The sequence below is a fragment of the Phaeoacremonium minimum genome (assembly GCF_000392275.1).
Source record: "Phaeoacremonium minimum UCRPA7 unplaced genomic scaffold PA7_03_scaffold_455, whole genome shotgun sequence".
Lineage (NCBI taxonomy): Eukaryota > Fungi > Ascomycota > Sordariomycetes > Togniniales > Togniniaceae > Phaeoacremonium > Phaeoacremonium minimum.
Window position 1 is genome coordinate 306,385 of NW_006921357.1, and position 20,128 is coordinate 326,512.

At 50.5% G+C, this 20,128-nt stretch overlaps 3 protein-coding genes across 3 annotated transcripts; 1 reads left to right on the forward strand and 2 right to left on the reverse strand.

Moving 5' to 3' along the window:
• Positions 1-1,409: 1,409 nt before the first annotated feature.
• Positions 1,410-2,180, reverse strand: UCRPA7_6250 (putative methyltransferase protein; the record flags this gene model as incomplete). Its single annotated transcript, XM_007918789.1, has 1 exon — positions 1,410-2,180. One exon carries the CDS (start codon positions 2,178-2,180, stop codon positions 1,410-1,412), a length of 771 nt encoding a protein of 256 aa, XP_007916980.1.
• A 9,484-nt stretch (positions 2,181-11,664) lies between these two features.
• Positions 11,665-13,633, forward strand: UCRPA7_6251 (putative dicarboxylic amino acid permease protein; the record flags this gene model as incomplete). The annotated part of the gene is made up of 6 exons (XM_007918790.1): positions 11,665-11,815; positions 11,946-11,981; positions 12,040-12,223; positions 12,289-12,439; positions 12,508-12,937; positions 13,002-13,633. 6 exons carry the CDS (start codon positions 11,665-11,667, stop codon positions 13,631-13,633), a joined length of 1,584 nt encoding a protein of 527 aa, XP_007916981.1.
• Positions 13,634-13,749: 116 nt separating this feature from the next.
• Positions 13,750-15,751, reverse strand: UCRPA7_6252 (putative fad binding domain containing protein; the record flags this gene model as incomplete). Its single annotated transcript, XM_007918791.1, has 6 exons — positions 13,750-13,874; positions 13,937-15,059; positions 15,109-15,255; positions 15,311-15,472; positions 15,530-15,620; positions 15,729-15,751. The coding sequence occupies 6 exons, from the start codon at positions 15,749-15,751 to the stop codon at positions 13,750-13,752; spliced, it is 1,671 nt and encodes a 556-aa protein (XP_007916982.1).
• Positions 15,752-20,128: the final 4,377 nt, after the last annotated feature.

The following is a 20,128-nucleotide window of genomic DNA, read 5'->3' on the forward strand; positions in this document are numbered from 1 at the left end:
ACGAACTGCGACATGTGCGGCTGCCGCGAGGATCCCAGGTTGCCGAATGCTACCGCCAATACTCTGTCGGATCCAGCGGGCATGACGGATAGTATCTTGATTTCCAACCACAATTGCACCGGCTGGCGCACCAAGACCTTTGCTAAAGCACATTGTGACAGTGTCAAACAGAGAGCAGTACTCCTTCAGAGATCCCTCGCCTGAAGACACCACCTCCCACAGCCGTGCACCGTCTAGGTGGACCTTTATCCCATTTTCATGAGCAAAACCGCAAATTCGACGAGCTTCAGCCAGAGGTAGTATCATTCCACGAAGGGTGTTCTCTAGAGAAATGACGCGTGTCGGACACATATGAACCTTTTCTCCTTGCCCAAGCTTGACATGTGGGAGTATGTCTTCGAGAGTGAGGTGTCTACCGTTTGCCGGCTGTATGGTCTGGGGAATTGCGCCGGCAAAAGCAAAAGCACCTCCGGCTTCATTTGTCACAGCATGACACCGCGCATCGCAAATGACAGCATATGGTGGCTGGGTTAGAAGCGTTCGCAGAGACACCAGGTTGCCCATTGTCCCCGACACCACCCAGAGCGCTGCCTCGCGGCCCGTCAATGATGCTACATACTCCTCAAGGGCCTTTGTGCTGGTGTCTGAGCGATCAATGTCGTCTAGCAGGCTTGCATGAGTGACCGCCTGAAGCATTGCTGCCGTTGGGCTTGTGCGAACATCGCCTAGATAATAATTGATGTTAGAAGAGACATATAAGTCGACGCATGAACCCCCGACTTACCACGGAAGTCGTAGGCTGCTGGTCCCGGTTCCAGCCAGGAGTTGGGGCCTAGCAACGACTCATGCAGCATGGCATCATCGGCCGCTGAATCCATTTTACCCAACCTCACCTCGAGGACCAGTGAAGGCGTTTATAACGATATATTCCGTAATAGAGTATATAGCCGCCACGGACTGAACTCTGTCCGTCAGCTACTTGGCGCGCTCCGTCGATACAGAATGTGAAGTTTTAAGAAGTTTTGTCGGGGTTCCGTGGCGGCGCCAGGGGCCCGGAGCTTGTCATTGCTAGGCCTGAAATATGGGGAGCTGGACGCGTTCCGCCATACAGAAGCCCCTAAGGAGCCAGAAAAATGGAGGTCGTAGTCCGTCCAGTCCGTTCTGGGCCGACTGCAAATTGTGGGGACAGTCCGCCCATCGCCGCCACGGCTCCGGATGACTCGCTCCAGCAGCATCCGTGAATCCTGTTGATACAAAGACTGTACATTTGGATTTATGAGAATTTGGAAATTGGGAAGACCAATCGGTCAATTACTCAAGGACTCTTACTTGGTGCAATTCCCCCGTAATGATAATATTCCTTAATGATAATATTGTACCCAATAGGAATGACTTCTTCACTGCCTTCACTACACGTCAGATCTCTTCGTAGCCTGAAAGACCACAAATCCAGGGTTATCTACAAAAGATTTCCAAAAGTTTGGATCCTCCTTGACCACTGACATTTCTTCGGGAGCCACTGACGAGAAACCTGTCAATCCATACTTCTCCGGTAGCTCTGTACTTCCCTTCATGCTCAAGTTGATTGAACTTGCCTCAAACTCCAGTGGGGGGTTCAGTAAGAGGGCATACCGATAGTTCAGACCATCGGCCGTCTCCTCAAACGCTGATGTGAGGGTTCCGTACCGGCCATCCCACGCCTCGCTCCGAGGGTCTCCGACACGGATGCCTATGAAACGGCCGCCGGGTTTTAAGTACGCTGCTGCGTTGCGCCACATGCCCTCGTACTCGGTGAGATCGTGGGCATGGTCGAACGTCCACCCCACAAGGACCAGGTCGTACGACGGACGAAGGGGCAGGTGTGTCAGGGGCTGGGCGATGTTGCCAGTATGCCAGGAAATAACACGCCCTTCGCGACCGAGCGACGTCTCGACCTCCTGGCCGGCCCGCATCATCTCGACGGAGATGTCGACCACGTCCACGCTGGCCGCGCCGGCGTCAACGGCTTCGCGCGCCTTGAGCCCGCTGCCCCCGCCAAGGTCCAGAACTGTCAATCCCGCACAGTCTCCCAAGGCAGCTCGGAAAAGCTCTGTTTCTATCTTGGCAAAGGGGAACTGAGTGGCATAGTCACTGTATCGCCCGCCTTGGCTATCATAGTCTTTCATTAATTGGCTTTCCATACTTGTGTGGTCACGATCAGAGTTGGTCAAAGGTCATAGATGGTGAGAACACGGATGGCAAGACAGCACAACTATTGCTGCTTCTTATCTCTTTATACCCCTCTTTCGTTATGCTTTGAGAGTTACACAACAATGCATCATACCACATTTACAGAAAGATGTCCAATAAGAGGTGGTTTTCAGCATGCCTAGATGCGCCCAAAGAGGGGAATGCATAACATTGTCTTTGCCCACCATCAAGTTTTGTAGCAGATTGCAAAACGACAATTGCTCGAAAGAACCAGGTGACCCATCCTAGGCTAATGGTCACCAAAGAAGCCAACGTCAATGATATCTAGCTTTACATCCTGGATCTCATTTCTAGGCTATGAAAAGACAACGATCCGAGGATACTATTCAGCAGTCGTACTTTCAGTGCATATCATGAAAGACTTCTGAGATATAAAGACTCATTCATCCTGATTATCTCGTGCAATTGTCGTAAACTCAGCTCAAAAAAATGCAAAGAACAAATAAGCTCCTAGTAGATACGAAGATAAGAAATATAGATGCACCTTTCTCGATAGAAGATATTTTCAATTCGTCTTCATCTATACGATCTCTATGTAGACATAGAGATGGTTGGTTTAGGGAGTCGGAAGAGCGGTTGGGGCTGAGACATCGACTACTCCCTCAGGCAGTGCTTGCAGCTCGTCTTCTTCATAGTCCAAGTGATGTATTTGAACCCAAAATATCGAGCCTCCACAAAAAGCGAGGATCGCTGCAACTGCATAATTCCATACAAGCAGCGGATCATCGCTGAGCGGCACGAGCGCCTGTCCCAGGGCAGCAGCGATGGCGTACATGAAAAGGGCCAGAGCCTGGACAAGCGACCGCATGCTCCTAGGTGCTCTTGTATACGAGTACTCTAAGATAGTAGTGTTTCGTAGCACCTCGCCCAAAGCAATCAAAACAAATATTCCTGGCTGCGCGCCAACATCGATAGGGGTCGAAGAATCACATACGTTAGAGTTGTGTCCACATAGAGATTTCTGATAAATGTAGTACTGCAAGACAGCTGCCCAAATCATGCCAGCCGAACCATAAAAGAACGCGGCGGTAATGCGTCGAATTGGAGATACATTGATCTTGTATCTACGAAGGAACGGGAAAGGCAACCGATCGAAGAATGGCGCGAAGACTATGATGCCGAGCGGGTCGATGATCGTTAGGACCTCATTGGGCAGACCGTGCGATTTCAACAGTACTGCCTGGGAAACGAGATTGCTTTTAATCTGGATGAAGCAGAGGAAGAAGAGGGGGTACCAGATGAAAACTTGGAAGCTTTCACACAGAATTGAACATACGCAGTTGACCAGTCCCATAGTAGGTAAATCTTTCACACAGTTCAACAAGAGCAATTGTGAAAGCATCCCAAGTAAGTTTATGGGGCACTCGTCTCAGGGCTCTCAGCCCCTCATCCGTGACCGCCAATGTTTCTTTTGGGACTTCGTCGACAACATCTTCATCGAGATGATTCTGAGACACCTCTATCTCTTATGGTTGATTGGCGATCTGGCCAACTCCTAGAGAGGTGGATTTCTCGATGTTTGATATGTCTTTGGAACATTTCCCCAGCATCTGATGTACCTATAGAGGCGGCCATGATGAAGAGAGATCCAGATAGCGTTGTGGTTATGACTGATGACGAGTAGACCGGATCATGGCGAGACTTTATCTATCAACCGTCCCCCTGTAACTTCTGCATCGTTTGTCTTCGAACTCTCCGACTTGTCCTAATAATGGGCTAGACTTGGGTTGTCACCTCCGCTACGAAACCTCCCCAGGGACTTGAACTGATTTGCTGGTATCATGGGCCACCCAACCCGCACGGCCACCTCCGCCTTCTCCTAGCCAATTCCAGCCCACCGGACTCCCCGCAGCGTGCTTTGAAATAAGATCTTCATCTGAGGATTCAACCCTGGTACCAACTCCAACAAACGTCCTTAGTCAAATTGGTGATGTGGTTAGCGTGAATCTAGGGGACAGTAATACGCTAGCGTGATGATGGTGGACACGTGATCAGGATGAAGCTTAAGCCGTCTTCGGATATGCGGCGGGTCTCTCTTCACTTTTTCTGAGTCGCAGCCGGTCAAACAACCACGTATCTTGCTGTCAGTCAATCGAAAAACATTCCACTTGGCTGGACCCTGCTGTGGGATTGTTTTGGTGCATCTTGGGCCACTTTGGCAATGGCCAAAAGCCCTCGAGCCCTTCAAAACAGCCATGGATGCCGAAAAGAAACGGATATCGTAAGCCGAACACCCCCCCATGTCTCCATTGTGCATCGAAGCTAATCAGCCTCAGGTGTCGGCGATGCCAACTTCGCAAAGTAAGTGATGTAAAGTCAGTGAACTATGTTGGAAAGTCGCTCACATGGCCTCTCTGCAGTTGAAATGCACCAGACTGCACCCGTGTGAGAATTGCGTGACCAGTGGGAACGAATGCACCTTCCGGGATGATGATGTGCGGCGTAGGCCAGTCAGCCGAAGATACGTTGCTGCGCTCGAGGAGCGGCTTGCATCGTACGAGGCAACCATTCGTACACTTCAGCAATCTCCTTCGAACCAACGGACCCTTTGGCTGCCAAACAATGCCCTAGGAAGTCCATCCTCAGGAGAAAGTCGAAATGTTGCCGCAGACCTTATTTTCGACTATAGTGGGTCGTCTCGAATGTCAACTCTGACGTTACAACCAAGTCCCCAAGGTGTGCATGTTCTTATGCTCTATCTGTGGAATTGTATCTAATATCACAGGTCATCGCTCATTCTATGGACCAACAAGTATATACCAGAAGTACTGCATCACTGATGAAGCGGATGAGGACAAGGAAGAGCAGACCAGCTCAATACTGAACGAATATTCAGACTTTCGGTTGTCTCGAATATTCAAAATCGATGATCTCGTGTTCAATTCGGCACTTTCATTATTCTTCCGTCATCTGAATGCCGAGTGTCCTTTTATTGACGGACCAACACTTCTAGGAGATTTCTTCCACGACAAGTACAAGGGCAAATTCTGGTCGTATCCGCTCTTGTATGCAATTTGCTGCTTGGGTGCTCGCATCTCATCTGAGCCAAATGTCTCCAAGACTGCGGACTCACTGGGTCGCTGTGTCCATGAAATGTTAAGCATCAGGAGCCTTGAGAGTCCACATGCCACTACAGTACAAGCACTACTCTGTTTGGCATACGTAGAACTAGGTGTGGGTAATAACACAAAGGGATGGATGCTTTCAGGTAAGTATCCCTCCAGTTACCATGCTGTTAGGAGAATTCTGATATCTGGAAGGAATGGCATTCCGGATGATTCAAGACTTGGGACTTCACCAAGATCCGAAGTTCTTAACAAGAGACGATTCGACAATCGACCTGGAGCACGATTCGCAAATGAGGAGACAAGTATATTGGGGTTGTTACATCACCGACAAGTATGAAGAGTCTATATCAACCTAAACACAATGCTAATGAGTGTCTAGGGTCATTTGCCTGTATTTCGGTCGACCTATGTTTTTGCATGACGATGACGCCTCGGTTGATCCGCTCAATCCAAATACCACGTATGTTGCTTTGTCTACACTTACTTTTTTCGATACCTAATCGCGATGTATAGAGTTGATGTAGAGGCTGTTCCTCTTCCAGCGAATCCCGGATCAGACGCCCCAAAGTCGTCTTTATTAGCCGATATGAATTCGCTGCCGATACTTGCACATCTCGCTGAGCTCAGTAAAATCATCGAATCGATAATGACTCAAATATTCTCGACAAAACTTATCAAACTGCCTCGTAAAGACCTAGTATATCATAGGGTGGCAAAGCTTGAAGAATTGAATATACGCCTGTTCCAATGGCATTCGGCTATTCCAGAATCACTAGCGTGGAATCAATGGACTCCAACTACGCAGAGTCTTCCTCCACAATTAGCAATCATGCAGTAAGATGACCCTCCCGCACTGACTAGCTTATTATTGAGGCTCTAGGCTAATGAATGCAGTGCCTTATACCACAGCTGCTTAATTTCCTTGAACAGGCACTTCATACGGCCCACTCCGGGATTTGCTCGAAAGACGCAGTCTCGAGAGATCTGTATTGCCTCTGCAGATAGCATCATGGCCATCACGCGCCACTACCGAGCGCAGCATACTCTTGCAACCGCCCCGGTCATCCTGGTGTATAGCCTCATGATGACTGCAACTGCTGTCACTTTTGCCCTCGATAGCGCGACATCGACAGAGGAGCAACCTTCTGAGTATCACCAACATATTAGCTTCCTCCTGAAAGCGTTGAAGGAATGTTCTGTCACTTATGGTGCTGCTGTCCACACCAGTAAAAATCTGAAGAGGGCGATGGCGAGACGGCATGGAAAGAATGCTGAGCCTGAGAGCGATAATGCATCGCCATCCTCAGACGCAGATGGTCCAAGGGGGGCTCCACAGCCAGCGACCGAAGAAACAGTAACAAAAACCGAAGTTACGAGTGACTTTCCTGTAGAAGGATCGTCTCCAACTTGGTGGAACAACGAGTTCACGGACTTTGGAGAACTGGGGGTCTCAGGTCAGGAATGGGAAAACATGGCCTTCTTCAACGACCCGGAAAGCGAAATGCTTTCTAACCTCAATTGGAACGATGCGTTTATGTAGCATACTATTTGAAATATATCCTTTTGATGATAAATGACACCACGTATCTTGAACTGATGGCATTGTTGTCATCCAGGACTCGTGGACTGCTTACTCCGTTCCGTGCTTTTCGGAGATGTGGGTTTCCGTCATGGACTTTGAACTCCGACAATCGCTACCGTGCGGGGCCGTGTTTTTCACAATTCCACGGCGCTGAATGCACCTCCGCCGAAGTTATCTCAAACTTGTCAACTACCACTTGGCCATCGTTCTTTTCTACCCAGACCTGGGCTTGACTATGATTGGACTCTCCCGTCATCTCTTGGGATTGATTCTGTATCATACGCGGTCCGTTGTAGATTGTAGCTAATTGAAGTAACGCGATGACTGGGAAGGACTCAAAGCCGGCATTTGGTTATGAACACGTAGAGCCTTTCGATGCTGGACTACTAGAGGTCGGTGAAATACACAGGCTCCACTATGAGCAGTACGGAAACCCTGAAGGAAAACCAGGTAAGTGGTATTGGTTATTGAAGACAGCTCGGAGTACAGTAAGTTGGCTAATAAGACGCTTTCACGCCTAGTTGCCTTTCTTCATGGCGGTCCTGGAGGACAGACTTCAAAGGCAAATGCACAATACTTCGATCCAAGTGTGTACCGAGTAGTGTTGTTTGATCAAAGGGGTGCCGGCAAGTCGCAGCCATGTGCTGAACTGGAAGAGAACACCTCCCAGCTCCTTGTGCAGGACATCGAGACCCTTCGCAGGCACCTAGGGATCAGGAAATGGCACGTCGTTTTCGGGGGCTCCTGGGGATCAGCTCTCGCTTTGCTCTACACGCAGATCCACTTGGAGGCCGTGGGGTCCCTGATCCTCCGGGGCATCTTCACGGTTCGGAAGGCAGAGCTTGCCTGGAGTCGAGGCGCCAACGGTGCCAGGAACATCTACCCGGACGCCTACGAGGCATTCCTGAGCCACTTGCCTGCAGATGATCGGGAGAATCCGCTTCAGGGGTACTACAAACTTCTGACCTCCATAAATCGCCAAGTCAGGATAGCGGCAGCGAGAAGTTGGAACAGGTGGGATACGACCATCGGGTCCCTCGAGCCTGGTCCGGGTGCCTTCTCTAGACTTGACGACGATGATTGGTGTCTATCCCACGCGAGGTTGGAATGCCACTATTTCGTGCATGGCGCCTGGCTTGAGGAAGGCCAACTTCTCAAGCGAGAGAACCTGGATCGTATTAACCACCTTCCACGTAGGTCACCGACATGTGGAGAGCTTCGTTTTGGGAGTTTTCTAGTCTACCCAACTGTCAATAAGTAACTAACGCAAGTGTAGTCACGATAATTCAGGGACGATATGATATTATTTGCCCATCTCGAACGGCGTGGGACTTGCACCAATCATGGCCAGGATCTAGAATATTCTTCGTGTCAGGGGCAGGTCATAATGCTTCGGTGAGACTTCTCGTTTGTCCCAAGTCACGCGAGTACTAACCAGAAGGATCAGGAGCCCGGAATTCATAGGAAGCTAATTGAGGTTGCGGATGAATATGGTCGTAGTGAATACAACGTAGGCTAATATCAGAGCTTTTCAAGCTACCGCGTTGTGTCTCATGCACGACTGTTACTTCTCAACCATGTTCTGTCATTGTAAGTTTTGTGGGTTAACACTGACTAGCCCCCAACTTCAACGATACGACTCTAGATGATATAAACATACAAAGTATACCTACAGGGATAGCTCGAGGCTAACTCCAGGGTCCAGCCTTCTAGCCGCATGATGTGCGCGTCCCATTCGGGCCCCTGAATCGGGTGCTGCGAGGGACTTTCTGTCTTCTGCGGCTGGGCTGGGCGTTGAAGCGGGTATCAAACTCTCCCCATTCACAGAAAATGCCTCGATGATGATCTGCTGGGCCGCACTAAACATGGAACGTCGTTGATCGACGACGTATTGAAACATGTTGTCATTCGCAGTAGCTAATAGCTATCGCCCTTAGCGCAGACGCCACCCGTAAAGTTAGGAACGGCAGTTCATTTCGTGCACAGTGCCGCTTCGAAGACTAGAGACAGTGTGGACATGTGGTATTTCATGCTCGTGAGAGGCACAACAGCGTACGCGACGGGGCACAGAATGGAAATGGCTTGGCTTAGATAAGGAGAAGCGCAAGCTCCAAATATCGACCGGGGAAGCATAGGATCTTGATATCTGGAGATCACTCAATAAGGTAGTCGAGCGTGTGGCCTGCCGAGATGTTTGGGCGCCGGATGCAAGCGATCGATCAACGCGCGTGCTCGGGTCAGCATTTGGAGCAACGATCGACGGTTCTCCAAGACGGCAATCTGCACGGAAGACCTATTGCTGCATCAAGGCGCCGACTGCCATTCTTTCGGGTCTCGCAGCAGCCCCATCATTAATGTGTGAATGATACACCACTTGGCTAAAGAGGGTTGCAGTCGACAAGGTGGCACATTCTGGAGCGATGTGACGAGGCTCAATCCCCGGACGCCTTGGGCTAATTAATGTGCCCTCCAGTCAGTCCCTGCAGCAGCAGGAGAGTAGATACTACATGGTGGTTATCGCGCACCTTTGAGCTCTTGCGCAGACTCGGAGTGGCCGTCGCTAAGCCTGATTACGTTGCTGGACACTGGGATGGATCGTCTGCCAAGTGATAGGGAAATTCTCGACAGCTTTATGTCGTGTGTTTATCACGGCCTAGTCAAGGTTTTTTGATCGAGTTCTTCCGGCGGCGAAGCTCCTGCCTCTGCATCTGACTTTCTTAGGCCAGGGAAGGGGCAACCCAGCGAGCCAGCCAGCAGCACCTTCCTAATGTGTGAGATGGTGGCGCCTTGGCAAACCCCGCAACACCAAAGTGAATGTCACTGGAGCCCACCAGGGCCACTCTGCACTCTTCACTTTGCTATGTAGTACTTCGCTCTCGGAGCATTGCAAAGCATCCACATCCATCCACACGCAGCAAGAAAACGCCCAGCAAACTAGCAGGAAGTACCAATATCCCCAAACCCCATAAGAGACATCAAAACCAGACCGGGAGAAAAGCCTTTTATCTCAAGGGCGTCGCGGCGCCTGAGCTTAAACGCAAGCCAAGCCACAGCCGCCGAAGATACAGCGGAAGGAGGCCAAGGCGCCATCCCACCCGGATCCCCTTACTGTACATACAGTACTGTACTGTAATGTACTCTCTGTACATATACAGGGAACCAGCAGAAAGACTCCCAACAGGAGGGAAAGGACTGACTCGTTCGATACGTGCAGCTTACTCGAGTACTTGACGATAACTAATTGAAGGTCCCCGGTGGCGCGCCGTTTCGTGGGGTCCAAGATTTCAGGGAGCTTCTACCAGATTATTCGACTAGTACGATGTGGGACGCAACTCTGCCCACACCCTACGTACTGTACTGCAGCGAGTGTGCCTCCTGCGAACACGACATTAGTCACTACTGGGCTGGGCATCGTGGGATGTCAAGCAACGTGGCGCGACGAAGCTTCCTTGGACTATTGTGCGGCGCAGAATGGAGAACGACACCTCCAATACTACTTAGCGAACCTCGCCTATGCTTCGCTATCACAGCAGGATCGCAAAACCGCGCCGCTTCATTGTCGTTGCGCTTCGACCCTGGACAGATACCTGTTCATACCCTTAAGCGACAATTGTCCGCAGGATAGCAGACATCAATGGTCTTGCCCCCGATCCAAGAGCGCTGAAGTGCACCTTGTTTACGAGCCAATGTGTCTGACATTTGATGTCACGGCGCACAAAATGTCGGAGAGTGCTATAAATGGTACCAAATAAAGAAGCATCGACAACAGGCGCCGGCCGCTCGCATACTAGAGCTGATGAGAAACAGGCCCCCGGGGCCAGACTACCTTTCAATTCAGTAATACGACTCTCTTTTTACGTATGGTCCGGGCGATGGCTTGCTTGCGGCACATATCTTCTGGAACATTTCCATTCACGTCGTAGCTTCTCCCATGGAAGTTCACCCACTGCAACACGCCCTTAAACTCCCCACCTCGATGATTGCTGACGACCAGCGGGGAAGAGCAAGCTAGGGGCAGGCTCACGCTCACGCACTGTGGCAGGCCTTCGGGCCAATGACTCTATGTCCTTGACAATAATAGCACCGCTTTTATCTCTTGGCGATGCAACCAAAACGGCTGACGATGGTCTAAATCCAGTTGATGCATGCCTAGGGGCGGCTGTTCTCTCGCTGGCTTCTCTAGCGGTGCCCACTTCGCGAAGCACGCCTTCGCCCCAACCGACCAACACCTGCATAGGAAGCTCCCTATCAGTCCCCCTCTCCAAGGTATCCAAAGTATCCAAGGGTACGCGATACAGTATCCGGGCATTCTACGCAAACAAGGCAAAGCTGACGCTCTCTCTGAGTAAACTGCTATCCGCCAAGTCGAGGTTCCCATCATCCCCGTCTGCCAAGATGCACCATCGGGGGAACCGCCATCCAGGCTCTGCTCCCATTCGACCCTGTTGTCCCTACTTCGGTCACGATCCACGGGTTGATCTGCCTTGCCTGGGTGAGATGCCCACGCCCGCTCCCTGTCCCACCTCAGATGTCCAGACCCAGACCTCTCTTGACTCGAGTGGTCGCGCCGAGCCACATGGAATAATAGATAATAATCAAATATTAAAACCTGTTCCCCCTCCTTCCTGCTTCCAACCATCCCCAATCATAGTCTATATTGAGACTTCGTCTAATTTCTTCTCTTCGATTGAAGCAGCGACTTCATTCTGAAGATCGATCGAGTCGAGGATTGACACAAGGTCAACGCGACCACCAACCACCAACATGGCCATCTTCCCGTTTAGAAAGACGAGCAGCGGCGATGAGAAGACTGGCTCCCCTCAAGAGGATATCGCCGTTGCGCAAACCTACGCCGAGCCCGAAGTCGATGAGGATCATGATGATCTCCATCGTGGAATGAAGCCGCGGCAACTTAGTATGTCCCCCCTCGCCCTGGGATACCGTGGCGCACTGTGAGACATGATGCTGACATGACGACAGATATGGCAAGTCCGACCTCACGATCTGGCGCAACGGACGATGAAACTATCTTCGGTTGCTAACAGTCACACAGATGGCTATCGCTGGCGCCATTGGAACTGGTGAGCATCTCCGTGGTCCGAGGATTGAACTTGTGAGCGCCGGATTAACATCAGCTAGGTCTTATTATCGGTTCTGGCAATGCGCTCAAGAATGGAGGCCCTGCTTCTCTTCTAATCGGCTACAGCATCATGGGCTTTTGCGTCTATGTCGTTATGGTTGCCCTCGGCGAGATGGGCGCATGGCTTCCCCACAAGAAGTCTTTCTCCGGATACGCTACCCGCTTTGTTGACCCTGCTCTCGGGTACGTGGCCCGTTACATTTCATCTCCTTGCGAAAGGAACATGGCTAACGAGAATCGATTCGCAGTTTCGCTACTGGCTGGAACTACTTCTTCAAATACGTTATTGTGCTGCCAAACAATCTCACTGTTACCGGTGTTATCATACAGTACTGGCTACCTAATATCAACGTATCGGTCTGGATTGTCGTATTTGGCATTGCAATTATTGCTCTGAATGTATGCCTACCATCAATGGCGCAGTTTGCATATGCGACTTGTACCACAGCTTGCTAATAATCTCGCAGCTCATTCACGTTAGATTCTTCGGCGAGGCTGAATTCTGGATGTCTCTACTCAAAGCCATTGTCATTTGCATGCTCATTCTCATCTGCTTGATCATCGCCCTCGGTGGCGGCCCGAACCATAAGCGAACTGGCTTTCACTACTGGAACGACCCCGGCGCATTTGTCCTCTACAAGGTCGAAGACCCGGCTTCTCTTGGTCGCTTCCTCGGTGTCTGGGCCTCGATTGTCCAGGCCACTTTCGCCTACCTCGGTACCGAGCTGGTCGGTGTTGCTTTCGGAGAAACCCCGAACCCACGCAAGAACGTTCCCCGCGCTGTTCGCCAGACACTGCTCCGTATATGCTTCTTCTATATCGCCGGTGTCATCGTGCTCGGCATGGCCGTTCCGTACAATGCCCCGAAGCTGATTGACGCCAAGGGAACCAACGGCGGTAAGAATCAGACCTCCTCGCTTCGAATAATGTTTATCATGTTGACTGACTTTTTATCTTATAGCTGCCTCGCCATTCGTTATTGCTGCCAACATCGCTGGAATCGGCAAGCTCGCCGATGCCATCAACGCCTTCCTATTGGTCTTCACCATCTCCGCCGCCAATTCTGACATCTATCTCGCTTCTCGTACCGTTTGGGCGCTGGCCAAAGATCACCAGGCTCCGGCCATCTTCCACCGGACTAACAAGCACGGTGTGCCGATTCCTGCTGTTGCTCTGTCCTCGCTCTTCATCTGCCTAGGCTTCATGAACGCAACCAAGGATGCCGGAACTGTCTTCGGCTACTTTGTGTCCCTTGTCACTGTCTTCGGTGCCCTGAACTGGATTAGCATCCTAGTGTCTTACCACTTCATGCTTTGCGGGATGAAAGCCCAGGGTATTCCTCGGTCTGTTATGCCGTACCGCAACCCGCTTCTGCCGTGGGGTGCATACATCGCCTTTGTCCTGACGGCTCTCGTCATCATCTTCAATGGTTGGGCAACGTTTATGCCCTTCACTGTCGACAAGTTCATTACGAGTTACATTGGAATCCCGGTCTACCTGATCAACATCTTGTGGTGGAAGATTTTCAAGAAGACGAAGATGGTGAACCCTCATGAGATGGACTTGCATACCGGTAGGAGAGAGTGGGATTAAATCCCATCTCTTACAAAGATAGGGGATGGCTAGCAGTAACGGTAACCGGCATTGCGAAGATATGAGTATGATCTTGTGCTTAGATGAAGAGCTTTTGTGAAGGGGCTTGTTATCAGTCAAGATAACATACCACTCGCAATGACGAAATAGAATTCCCGGTGACTATTGTCACCTCCACGTTCGGATTTTGTGCCTCCTTTTGTTCGCTTCTGTTTTTCCCTGTGCTCCTTATACAATCCCGCTTTTTTAAGCGAGTGAAATTTTGTATGCCTCAAATCACCTACGAAACTCGACACAACCTACCATTCTCCGTCGGCAGCCCGTCCACACTCTGCACCGCCCACCCCTCGCTACCCACGGCCGTCGCCGCCCAGAACACATCATCCGGATCATACGCCCTCTTGATCTCCAGCAGCCGCTTGTAGCTATCGCCGTAAAACGCCGTCTGGAAGTCCGGCTCCTCCCGGTCCGCCTCGTTCATGTAGCTCCCCGACCCGGGCGTCGCGTCCCGCAGCACCTGCATGTAGTGGTTGGTGAACTTGTCTCGTGTGGCGAGCTGTTCCGCGGCCGTCGCGTTCGGCGACCACTGTACGAAGACGAGCAGGTGCGAGAGCGCGTCGCGCCACGCGGGCAGCACGGCCAGCGGCGCGATGGGCTTGGCGACTTCGAGCGTGGGGCCGATGTGGTAGGCGTCGAACATGTGGCCCGTCTCAGAGAGGTAGCGGAGCGCGGCGATGGTCTTGTTCAGGCCGGTTTTTGGATCCGAGCTGGAGCGCGGGAGGAGACGGGAGCCGTAGCTGTAGTGCGCGTTGCCGAGGGTGTCTGGGCCGTGAGGGAAGGCCGCGGCGAGGGCTTCGACGTAGGAGTCGAACTGGGTGTAGGTGATGTTGACGTTGATGCCGAAAGATGACATTTCCTCAAGCCATGGAGTTAGTAGTGTCTTGAGCTCGACTACTGTCTTTCCTGGCGCCATGAATGGTGTGACGCTGAAAAGGGGCTGGCCATCTGGTGGAGCGGCGCCGGGTGGTGCGACATCTGGGAATGCGCCGGTGGGCATGAGGTTCCAATGCGACGTAGTCCCGGCAGCAGTCCACTCTGGGAAGCGAGCATGGTAGGCAGTGACGCCCAACCAAAAAGTGTCGACCGTGATGTTGTTCTCAGTTACTCCCCATTCAATAACTGCGGAGGTAGTGGTCGCGTCCTTGTGTGCTCTCACTACCATGGATGTCACTACACCAAAGGTGCTGCCTCCTCCACCACGGATGGCCCAGAATAAGTCTTCGTTCTTGTCTGGAGATGCCGTGAGGAACTCCCCGTCTGGGGTGACGACATTTAGCTCAAGAATTTGGTCAACTCCTAGCCCGTGTAAGGAACCGAGGAGGGAATGTCCTGCAGCTTGACTGTAACCTCCAAAAGTTCCAACTGTCTGCTATTGATAAGTCTTAATGAATTCAGGGGGGCATGGATCTACGTACTGGGCATACGCCGCCCACGGCGCGCAATCCATGGGCATGTGCTGCTTCATAGATCTCAAAGCCTTGCACGCCTGCGCCAACTTTGAATGCTGGGCCGGTATACCCTAGCACAGTGTAGTTGGCAATGTATTCGATATCCTTGAGATGCTGTTCTTATAATGAGTGAAGAACGTACATCGATGATATACAGATTGAGACTTACGTGAGTCCAAATGGATAGTGCTCCAGCCCCTGATGACTTTCCTGAACAGTCATGACCGGTGTTCTTGACAATTAGCCTCACACCAGTGTCTCGAGCAAACTTGATAGCCAATTGAATGTGTTTGACAGTTGTCACATTGACCACGTAAACTGGATAGCCGCCCTTTGAAAGGTGTCATTGTCACAGTTTACTAATCAGAAACACTTTTTGGGTGTTTACCTGTGTACAGCCCTTGGTGTCAAACAGGTCCGGCGGCAGACAGCTGAGGCCTGCAGGTACAGGAAAGAGAGCCTCAATTGGGTCGTTTGTGCTTCTTGGGTCAGCTTATCTGCCCTGCTGCAAATGGATAAGAAGGTTCGATTGACAAACATGTTGAAGTTGGCCGTGACTGCAGCACATTGAGAGGGACTGTAGTCACTGTAGATCGTGTTCTCCCAGCATACAGATGACTGTGGTATTGGTTTCAGTAGCGTACCACCCAGTGTTTCGTTGAAAGTTCTCCAGTCTGTGTCAGTGGGCCAGTCTTCATCCCCAGGGAAGACTTTGCACTGGCGTTGAACTACCGCATTGATGCTGTTCGAGGTTTTGCGCCTGTGTATCAGAGCAGTGTTTGAATGTCCTGTGGCTTGGATGTCTTCCCACTCAAAGAATGCCGCTCTCCCTACCACGGAGACAGTGCTGGCCTCAGCTGCGACGAAACAAATGGGAAAGTATGAGTGAAGTAGAACTCCTAAACTAAGTCTGACCGATTTCCTTGTCATCATTGCTCGTGCCATGTTTTTTGTTCTTTCGTGATGGATAAGAGACTGACCCGTCTCAAAGAAAGAAGCATCAGGCATATAATTAAAGTTTGTTACGCAATACTTATACATAGGCTCAAGGTTTACATTCACACATCCCATAGCTGCACACTAGAACCTCAAGAGTTACTGAGTACATTTACCCGCAATCAGCCAGAGGGGCCGCAATTTATACAACCGAGCCCTAGAGAGTGAGTTCGTATGGCCCACTTCTGCCAAATAAGATGTTGATACTTTACTGGAAGCTCTGTAAAATCAATTGCAAATAAATTTCTGCAGTACGTTGGCCTATCGTCAAATAATTTGTGTCATATCAATGAAATCCTTCTCGGGATTCAGGGAGCGTTCAGCCATATTTGTACTGCTTCCCATCAATTAGTCGAACGAAGTAACAATCTCCAACAACTTTGTAGAGCCTGCCAGCCGTGAACCGCAAAATCAGTGGGGTTTACACTTCGATTTCTGAGATTCAGGGTCGCCCTTCGACACACCCGGCAGGCCAAGCATGACGAATCCTTCTCAACTCGTGGATAAATCTCTTTATGAGGATTTGAATCGCTTGGAAGTGAAAACGAAGAATGCATTACCTTTTAAACGATGGACGCTTGGGATGGAAGTTTGGGTCATGCGCGCAAGGAGCTTCGGGCTACCCTGTATTAATGGCGAGGATGCATACGTAGAGACCAAGGCCAGCATGAACCTCAAAACGTTTGACGCAGGGTAGCACTGACTAGAAGTTAGATGACAGGTCTTTTTTGAATTCGCATAGTATTTGATACCCATGATAACACAGCCAACTGCTCCCAAGCTCTTTGCCGTCCACCACCATTCTTTATGCCACAAACGATTGGCAATCGCATGTCTTGAACTGTAAGATATCAATCATATCACTCGTGTGCATTTCCCAATTGTCACTCTCCAAAGATGATGCTTTGTGTTCCCCAGGTGCTAACATCTCATTGAGTCCCGCTGACTCAGCATCCAAGCAAGGTTGGGAAATAAGATTCGAGAACGTGCAGCATGAAGGTGCTTTCGGATGCCACAAGGTCGTCGGCGGGTGGCCATGTTGAACTGGAGAGCCACTGCCTTCTTTGTCTCTTGCAAGTATTGCATTCGCCGTCATGTAAGTATCACAGCAGAGGTCGGAGTGCAAGATTTAGGGGCAGTTGTGCAGATGTGATACTATAGACGACTTGTTCGGGAAGTGTTTTCGACACCGAAGCACTAGAAATTGGTCCGAGCGATGTAGGTGACCTTTCGAGTCGTAAGAGGTAGAATGACGCGGTATTGAAGCAAGAATAAGCCTTATTCTAATTTCGTCCTGAAGCTAAAGATATTGATGGCAGGCCAAACGTTCATCAAGTCCATAAATCAATACAAGTATGGACAAGCACTTATTAGCTCTTTCTAGAGAGGTCAAATAATAGTAAATTTCGTCTGATCGTCTAAGAGATGACAGACGATATCTAGGCCTCGGGGTGGTTTGTTATTTCTGACCAACGTGTTCTACACTGTCTTGGAAACCCGTGGCCCGTGAGACTATGGAACGTGATATACGAATGTTCCGTAGGAGTGAATCTTTGGAGTCATCAAGGTACAAGCTTGGTGCAATGTCTCTTCTGCCATACGATGATGCCATAAGAGTTTTGTGGAATCTGAATATCACATATATTGTTTTGACCCGTGATCTAGGAAATCTATGCTCCATATCTGGAAGCTATCCACCTGGGCCGATGTCTCTTGCCTCAGCAGATAGAGAGAAGACCCGGGAAAAAATTGGAGATTGCAAAATTTTCGTCCTACAATCAAGACAATTCTAGCCTTTGCTGCCTCGACTAATCAAAAGGGGAGGAGAAGTCAGCTGATTTCAGTTCCTTGTGTTTAGGGCTCCAAGGTCATGGCTGCATGGAATAGGAAATATTGCAGCAAGTTATTATGTTTCATGGAGGCTAAGGTAACACTGCAGCATCTGAGAATAGCAATAACCGCCGTGGGAGATGACGAATCAAAGACCAAGAGCAAGGGGGCAAATTTGAATACACGAGGGACCCGTATCGTTTGATCTATCCGAAGACACTTGGACTGGCACAACTCAGCTCCTGTGTCCAGAATCTCAGGTTCAAAGGCACAAAGAAGATTGCGACATGGCGACGTCGCCTTGCACAAGCGAGCTGGGAAAGGGGTGGTCGGAGTCAAGATACTCCACGCATGTAGGAACAACTCGCTTTGTACAGGCGGATAACCCCTCGCGCCCCTTGGAACAGTCTCGGATAGAGACTCGATCGAGAGTGGCCGTGTTGATGCAGGGGTAACATGAGGAGGGTGCGCCCCACTGCATAGTTCCATTAGTGCTTGTAGCACAAAGCTCCACCCTAAATTGCCGACCTCAAGTCTTAAACTTTGTTCCATTATATATAAGTCTATGTATGACCCCCTGTGGTGCCCATGTGCTTCTCTCCTTGATAAATCCACTCCGATCAATCTAAGAGAGAGAGAGAGAGAGAGAGAGAGAGAAAGAAGACAGTCGTCGAAGCTTTCGAGCTCCTGCCTAAGCCTCATCCCCACTAGCCACCGACAATCCCTCCATCACAACTTCTAATGTGGCGTTACTAGCGCTACCCTGAGGGAGACGGGGATACGATATTCGGCAGCCAGCTGACCGAGGAGAAAAAAGAAAGAAAAGCAAACGGGGTACAAAAACAGGAAGACCAGAACAGCTCAGGACTGCAACGTTACCTGGCGAGGGTCTCGCTGATCCGAGGTCTCGAGGTGGCACCTAAACTCCTGGTCCTGCTTGCTCACACACTACGCCCCCACGCAGAAAGATTCACAGGCCAGTCGGAAACCCGTCCGGGACGGCACAACGAGACACACTATTGAATTCCATTTCGGAGACGCGTTGAGCATTGGCGTGTCTTTTCGCGTCATCTTCACATTCTGCGTCCCACTGCCAGATCGCGCACGGCTCTCGAGTCAAGGTAAAGAAGTCTATTCACTTGGCAGGGCTGAGCTTTTGCCACAGAGCTAGAGCTTGGTTTGACCGTGGACTTGATCTCGATCACCGAAGTTCGATTCACAGCCATTCGGAGAGCAGTAGGTGTTGCGCAATCCGAAGGCTCCCTTTCGCCGCACGCAATGGCAACTCACGGTCTATCACGGCATACAATCGAAGATACCTGGATTCCACCCTAAATGAGACTCGGTAACAGTTAAGCTGCTCGCTCGACCTGGACGGTGTCGCAGAGCGACCGATACTCAGACAGTGCGCTTTAGGCCCGGATGAAAATGACCTGCGACATGCCGAGATTGCTTACATCTAAACGCGAACGCGTTTGAGATCCACTAGAGACCTTGATGGATTCTGGCAGACCGTGCCTCCCACCCTGTGCGCTCGTCCAACTTCATGCTACTTCCCAGAATGCTACTTTGCGCCCGATTCTCTCCGACGACGTACCAATACCGTCAAAAAAGAATAGGCAGCAAGACCTTTGCTCCTCACAGTTCGGCCATCTCTGTCTGACACGGCGGGTTTTTTTGTCCAGACACGATTTTTACGTCTGAGCACAAGCTTTAAATTGCACATCCTCTTACGGCATGGCTCCACGACTCCCCTGCGAAGTAGTGACGGGAGCGGTGAAGCGTGCAGCGAGCGTGAGTACTGCGGGACCGGCACCCAAGTTTGGTAAAAGAGATGCCGACTGTATTGTCGCTTTGAATTACAGCCAGACTGAGCTAGTATCATCCTTGTTGAAGGTGATAGATCACGACGAAACAGTGGCACTAACATGGTCTCCACTTCGTGAACCTTGTCTTCAGAAGCCACAAACACTCTCGGAACCCGCGTTATTGAGAACTGAAATGGGGCTGGTCACCCTCCCTCAAAATTCAATCCTCAAATCTGCTTCACATCTGGATTGTGTTGGTCGCTTCGATGTCCACTTGAATTTGAACCGTACGCTTCGGCAGTGGAGTGTTGTATGAATCAAATTGGCTGAACACTCCTTCCGAATCCTAAATC